Source organism: Triticum urartu, chromosome 6A (assembly GCF_056163025.1).
Source record: "Triticum urartu cultivar PI428250 chromosome 6A, HENAU_Tu73, whole genome shotgun sequence".
NCBI classification, from domain to species: Eukaryota; Viridiplantae; Streptophyta; class Magnoliopsida; order Poales; family Poaceae; genus Triticum; species Triticum urartu.
Window position 1 is genome coordinate 604724663 of NC_141878.1, and position 7557 is coordinate 604732219.

The 7557-nt window shown below is 45.6% G+C and overlaps 1 protein-coding gene across 4 annotated transcripts; it reads right to left on the reverse strand.

Moving 5' to 3' along the window:
• Positions 1-307: 307 nt before the first annotated feature.
• Positions 308-5389, reverse strand: LOC125530743 (G-type lectin S-receptor-like serine/threonine-protein kinase B120). Of its 4 annotated transcripts, none has more exons than XM_087529340.1 (7): positions 3705-5387; positions 2700-2798; positions 2436-2617; positions 2003-2063; positions 1518-1755; positions 1268-1418; positions 763-1168 (listed from the first exon to the last, which is right to left on the reverse strand). In XM_087529340.1, exons 1-7 carry the CDS (start codon positions 4966-4968, stop codon positions 866-868), a joined length of 2298 nt encoding a protein of 765 aa, XP_087385466.1. In that variant the 5' UTR covers positions 4969-5387; the 3' UTR covers positions 763-865. The 4 variants fall into 4 exon arrangements, with proteins under 4 accessions (XP_087385468.1, XP_087385466.1, XP_087385465.1 ...); XM_087529339.1 differs by having other exon boundaries at positions 1853-2063; positions 3705-5386; XM_087529342.1 differs by lacking the exons at positions 763-1168; positions 1268-1418 and adding an exon at positions 308-343 and having other exon boundaries at positions 1853-2063; positions 3705-5389.
• Between the last annotated feature and the right edge of the window lie 2168 nt (positions 5390-7557).

Below are 7557 nucleotides of genomic sequence, written 5' to 3' on the forward strand. Positions count from 1 at the left end.
TGCCGTCGGCATAGCTCTGCGACGTGGCATTGCGTGATTCGTCAGCGCTTTTGACGGCGCCGTCCGTTGCCGTCAGACGAAAAACACTGCCGACGGCTATACTATGCCGACGGCTGACGTCAGGCCGTCGGCATAGGCCCCTATGCCGATGGCTATACTATGCCGACGGTCTGACAAGACTACGCTGACGACATCTACGCCGATGGGGCTATGCCGACGGCAGCCGTAGGCATAGATCTATGCCGACGGCCTAGGGGCCTATGCCGACGGCCCGTGGCCGTAGGCATAGCCTGCGAGTCCGGTAGTGCCGGATGGTCAAACACAAGTCCAGACGCCTCGACTCCTGCATCAACTCTATTCTTTAGTGTATCTAGTAATTTTTTTATTAGAAAATCTTTGCTACTCAGGCTTAGAAATTACAACAATTGCTTTGTATCACCCACTCGGAGTAGGTCAGATGGCCGGGGAATCAGCAGAGTTTTGTTTGTTTCAGTTAAAGACATAGACGCGAGATGCAATGTCCTGATTCTGAACCAGCCAGTCGAAACCCTTGACGGTGTAGGTGCTACAGCCCACTATCTCAAGATTCAGAACCTGAATCCAGAACTCACTCTGTTACCATCATAAGTTGAAGACACGCACGCCTAAATATGATGGAACTGCTACTGTCGGAAAATTAGGCAAGTTTCATGATTAATTCTAGTAAATAATTCATGACTAATTCCAGTTCACACCGAGAGTATACAACTAGCTTTTCTCATAAAACACACTCACAAGTATTGCAACCACGTATGCAAAGTCCAGTTCACACCGAGAGTACACCACTAGCTATGGTAAAATTCGCACATACTAAGTTATACAACATCTAACGACCCTCTAGTGTTGTGATGCTCATTGCGTTTATGGTATTTTCTATGTTCTCCCTTGCTTCTCCACCTTCACAATTACTTTGAGGAAAATATACAGGTTTCTTTGGAGTTGGAAGTGATGTGTTTTCATTCTCTAACATACGCATAACAGATGAAATCAGTGGCCTATTGTTGGGATGATCTTGAACACACAAGAGCCCCACATGAATACACCGTACAACTTCATGAAAAGGACAATCCACAACAATTGAAGAGTCCACTAGTTCAGTTGCTTCTCCATCTTCCCATATTCTCCATGCCTGACGAATAAAACAAAGTCAAGATAAATTTAATAAATGCCTTGGGTGGTAGGGGCGATGGGAGGTAGTCGGTAATTACATAGGTTATGCAGTGCTTACATAAGTTATAAGGCTACAAAAGTTTGTTTTGAGCTGAGGTGAGCTGATCTTCAATCCACTAACAATCTCCAACAAAAGAACACCGAAGCTATATGTGTCCGTTTTAACAGAAAAGGCACCTCCCATCGCATATTCAGGCGACATGTAACCACTTTTTAAGACAATCAACAAATGAGCAAGGAATGTACAAAAACGCATCAAACCATGAAAAGTATAGTGTTAAGGGTTCTCTAGTTCACCAATTACTTACTATGTTCCAACGACCCTTGTAGTGTTTGCATGATTCTGGTTTGCACCAAAGATTCTTGCCATACCAAAATCTGAAATTTTGGGAGTTATTTCCGCATCCAGCAATATGTTACTAGCTTTGAGATCTCTGTGAATTATTGTTAATCTTGAATCTTGATGGAGATAAAGAAGGCCTCTTGCTATTCCTTTAATTATTTTGAACCGGGTCGACCAATGGAGCATGTATTTTCGTGCATCATCTTTCATGATCAAATATGAAACAAAGCTTGTCATCATGAATATCACTCTGGTCAATGCAAATATTTAGCGATGTATGATCAACAAACTAGAACGTACCAAAAATAAAGGCATCCAAACTTTTGTTAGGTAAGTACTCATAGATCAATAATTTCTCATCTTCCTGAATGCAACACCCAAGAAGTCTGACTAGGTTCTTGTGCTGCAACTTGGCAATTAGAACTATTTCATTTTTGAACTCAACTATACCTTGTCCAGAACCCTTACTAAGTCTTTTGACCGCAACCTCATATCCACCTTCTAGGATGCCCTGCATGAAAAAATATTTGTTAGTTATGTAAAACTTGGAAACACTTTTTTTTACTCCTATAGTCACCCCTACACACGAAGAAGTGTGCTTTAACCAATTTCCCGTGTACCCCAAAATATGATAACTAGTACAAATTCAACTCGTCTTAAATCTTGCCGATTTGCACAATATCACATCAATATGGACATGTTCCACTCATTCGACATCCACTTCGAGATGTAATAACTACTTGGTCAACAAAGCTTATGGTTGGATAAAAAAATTGAGAGTCAAGTGTCTATTCTGGAATTAAACAGTAGTTGAAGAGTAAATAAGATTGGTTTGTTTTTGTACTCCAGAGCATGTTCTACTGTAAGTACCACTTCTTATTACCTTGTAAACTTTTCCAAAACCTCCCTGTCCAAGCAAGTTGGAATCGGCGAAAAGCATTGTTGCTGAAAGGATGTCTTCATAGCTAACAAATGGAAATTCTGTATTTTCGCCTTTGAGTTCATCGGATGTGCTAAAGTATCTTTGCATTAGTTTCTTCTGGTTTTCCTGCTCTCGCCATTTTCCTGCAGGTTAAGACATTCATTTTTCCCACAACACTTGCACTGATGTCATATGTGAAAAAACAGAGCACATTTGTTACTCCACCTCTGTATTTGTATGTCCAAATGAGGGCTATGCATGTCAGTAGCAACATGAATGCTATAACCGGGAGTAAAATCTTTAGTAAACTGCTCTTCTTGTCGCCTACAGAAATGCATGAATCGGAAGTTCAGGATCCACACTTGCATATGAATACCATGTCAGATATGTCAAGCTAATTAAGTACCTATACTATGGTAATTGTCGAGTACCTGAACTACTGTGGTAAACGAACGACTTGATATTCTAGAAAAAGTATTTGATCTTGCAATATGCCCGCACTCCAAATTAAATAGTTCATTGGCTACTGTCAATGCAAGAAGAAAAATGCATATATTGTCTTATGGCTTTTGCAAGACATGAACTCTGAAAATAATTTCCAACGTGCTTGAAAGTGAAGAGTAGGAGCTGTATAACTTACCTTAGTAATCAGAAAACATATCTTATGTATTTATAGAATGATGTTAAAAGGAATGTTATGTTCTATATTCGATCAAAAGGATCTTCCAAGTTACCCCCTTTCTCTTCTCGAAAACATAATGTTTTGGATATGGAAAACTTTAACAGGTCACGCGTGATTGTTGCCCGATTCAGTTCAGATTTCTCCTTTGTTTTGTTTGGTTTGTTTCGTAATCCCCCTCAATCTACCTTATCTCGAGATTACCTGCGAACTTAACCTACTATATATTGTTCCATTGCCTCCTCTTTCTCCATAGCTAACGAAACCAATCTAGAAAATATTTTCTTGAGCTTGAGTGCGGGCAAGTCATGGTATAGTCATGGGCTGAGAGGCAAAAACATTAGCACACATTGTGAGGGGCTGCAATAGTGCAGGTTCACACAATTTTTTTTCCTTAATTTAGTCCTCCTACATCGTATGCCATATGTCCAGACGTCTAAACTATTTAAGAAAACAATGCTGTTAAATTGATTTACGATGTTTTTCCACAAAATGCAGCTTCATATCACAGCAAGCAAAATAACATAAGGATAAAATGGGACAGTGCATACCAGGAGACTCAGCAACGCGAAGGTATAGATTCTCGCCAACCTCAATGTACTTTGATGTATCGATAAGCTCTCCTATCCAAACCAAGCACCTTGTCGGGTCAGCCTCATCACCGGCACCTTTCATGTTGGCATAAGCATATGCCGTACATGAGCAGTTGTTGCCGCACTCGGCGGTGCACTCATCGAAGCTTCTGTTCTTTACATGTAAGAACTTGTCAGGGACCTTCATCCCAGGCAAGGTTATGAAGTGACTTTGCTTGCCACAATTCAGTTTTTCTGTTCGCCGACAACCTCTTGAAAAGTTAAGACTGGTAGACTCGAACCCATAGAAGCATTGACATCTCGGGACAGTACTAGTAAAGTCGCAATAGCTGAATGGGCCACATGCGGCGTAGAGCTCACAAGCAGCTCGGGGCCTCTCAAAAAGGACTGCCCACGATGATAAGTGGTTGTTCCAGCTTAGACACTTCAGCATGCCTGTGTAGTCGAGCGTCAAACGTGTGAATGGTAAACCATCAGAGACAGTGAACAAAAGATATGATTCGTCTCCCTGGTTAATGACTGTTTCGGTCACGAAGGAGCTGGCGTTGCTTAGGTATGTGCCACCGGGCACCGACACACCACTCAACACATCGCTGCGAAGATATGGAATGGTCCCGTGCAAAATCAGCCTTTGAAGTGTCGGCGAGCTAGGGTCGGCGCCGCCTGTGAAGTCCCCAGAGGAAGGGTCATCCGAACCCTTCCAAGCAACGAGCCCCCAGATGGCTTGTGCCTTGTACCTCAATAACTCTCTCATTGTTGGAAGTATTGTGTCAGTCGGGTGATCAAAGCTCTGCCATATGTCCGCGGTGTTTGGCAACCGGAGGACAAAGTTCCCCGAGTTGAGTAGCAAAGCGTAAGCTCCGGCCCCTCCCGGGGCGATACTGCTTGTAGCCCTCCAAATATGGCGGCCTTTGGAGTCGGACAACACAAGATCAGAATTGGTGGTGATGGAGAGCATCGCAGATGAAGGGGTGGTTATTGGGTTGTCTCGGTTGGCTACCCACACGACGGTGCGTGCTCCAGGAATGCCGTGGTACCATATGCCAAGGTAAAAGCTCTTGTTGGAGCTGGTTGTGGAGAAGAAGCCGAGAGCAAAGTTCCGGCTCTCTGAGATGAGTGTGTCGCCGTGGGTGAGTGGCTTTGCCCGTGTGAGCTGATCGTCTGATTTGCAGAACGAGCTCAAAAATAGGAGGAAGAAGATGGGAATATAGTGCAAAGCCATTGTGCTGTCTCCTTACACCTTTTTTTGTATCGAGGTAAGAAAATAGCACGCTGATATAGCTGAGGTTCCGCTGTAGCGAGTGGATAGGAATTTTCTGTCCGTCCAACTGAAACTCTTCTCTCATTAGTGAATGGGGAGAGTTTCAAAGTCTGAAATTAATGTCCCTGGAAACAAAGTCTTCTGAAATTAATAAGACCAGTGATGGATGGATAAAGACAATGATGTTGACCTAGACAATAGCATGGAGAGGGATTGGCCAGACGACCGACACGGGTCTTTCACGGGCAAAGGAAAAATCATTACTGCTCGCGAGTCGGATGCCGTAGAGAATCTCGTACGCAGTCGATCTAGGGGCTTGACAGCCACGTCACAGAGGAGCCTGCTGGTGATATTTTTTTGTTTGAAATGGAGGAGGACCCCGGCTTCTGCATCTGTATCTGGACGATGCATGCGGCCACTTTTATTAATTATTTACACAAGACCTTACAAAGTCATACAAAAGTAAAACTAAAGCCACCGTCTAAGCAACATCTATCGCTACTCCTATCCAGTTGATAAAGGGATGCTGATAGTCTGGGCCTAATACCAAAACAGACCTCGCAGCCAAACCTAACATCTAAGACCTGAGGTCCCAACCAGGACGCCTGCCGGGTATGGGGCACCCATCAGTCTGGCGCACTCCTCAACCTGGATGCCTGCCGGGTATGAGGCCGCCGCAGCCATCTACCACCAATCCATCTTTAGTGCTATACTGTTGCATGTACCTTGCCCGGTTTAGCTGCCGTCGACGCCACCACGACGCCAGACAACGCATCATCCTGCGCTCATCCATCATCACACCACCGGCGAGACCCCGCTGCTCCATGCCGCTGAGACCCGCCGTTGTCGGCGTCTCAGATACCACGCCGCTCCTCCTCTTGTCCCCTCCAGCCAACACTTGCTCCAAAACGATCCCCAGGAGGAAGAACGACATCGAAACGTCGCCATCGTCCGATCCAGTAAATCCAGATCTAGGGTTTCTTTCGGAACCTTCCGATCAGGTTGACGTGACCTGCAACGACGATGCCTCGAGAAGGGAACGACGTCCGAGACGCCGCCATCGTCCGCCATGACCGCAGTCAGGCGCGATTTTCACCGGAAGCCATGGCGTCCCGATCTCGCGGTTGGTTGGAACGGAGCCCTCCGCTGAACCGGTGACACCGCCGCCGATCCGGTCCCACCGCCGTGCGACGCCCCCGATGGAGATCCCGATCGAGATCGAAGACGACCCCGACCGAAACCCCGCCACCAGTGCCGCCGCACCGCGCCACCTCCTCCTAGCCTAGTCGCTGCCGGACCCAGCCGTCCCCGCCTCCGGGAGACCAGCCGGACGAGGCGTCCCTTGTCCCCGAACAGACGACCCGCGCCGCCGCCACAAGGACTAGAGGAAGGAGGGAGTGCCCCGCCGCCACCCCGCGCCGCACGGGCTTCGCCCGGCGAGCGCACTCCGGCGGCGGTGGCGGCGGCCGATCTAGATCTCCCGAGACGCGCGCATGGGGCGCGCCGCGGGAGCAGGGGAGGAGCGGGTTCTGTGTCCTGCTGGTGATATATATGATCGAAAACTCACTTGTGTGGCCATCGGCATCATCAAATGGACAATGCATTCCGAAATGTATTAATAAAGTATTAAAATGCAGGTACGTGCAGTACCGGCCTCTATAGCATGGGTAGTACTCACCGACACGATTGTAGTAGAGGAACGTGGTCGCTTCTCTTCCTAAACAAACACATTCAACGCATATGTGTTTCAAAGCTTTGCACTGACTACGCCTTCTCCTCTCCCCTTCACAGCCTGCACCGTGAAGTGGAGCAGTAAGGCTTCAGAACCTCGCCTCTTGCGATATGGGAGAGGGGTGATCGAGTTTTCAAAAGCGCTCTCCCGCTGCTGCTGGGCTCTTCTCCATCTTGGCCGAGCACGAGTACTTTTCCAACTACTCCCTCCATTTCATGATATAGTGTGCCTACGCTTTTTGAGATTTAACATTGACCACAAATTAGACCAATAATGCATAAATTATTTTTCTGAAAAATTATACCTTTAAAAACTTCTTTCGAATACAGATTCAAAGGTACCTGTCATGCTCCCGCCGCAGGTATCCATGTTGGTTAAATTTATGGGCAAGGTTGAATCCCGAAAAGCACTGACGCACTACATTAATTATGAAATGAAGGGAGTACCACTTATCCCTGATGTTGACGACCTCCTCCACAACATGTCCGTCTTTGATGGCGGTGCGCCTGGGAACACATCTACTTCCTCAACACCATATCTTTTCTTATCCCTTCTGATAGGGATTGCTTCTAGACTTTCGGTACCAGCAATTGAACTAGACATGACATTTTTATCATACATATCTGATTACTTGTCTAGTAATTTTGTGCGCTCAATCATCATGTTTATCATGATTTATCTATTGTTTTTTGTATTAATTTATAGTATAAGATATTTCTCAAATATCCAAGAAAAAATTCAGAAACGTTTGAGTCTTTTTACTTATTTTTAATTTAAATGTTTAACTAGGTGTGTGTAAACCCAGGTTTCGAAAATCT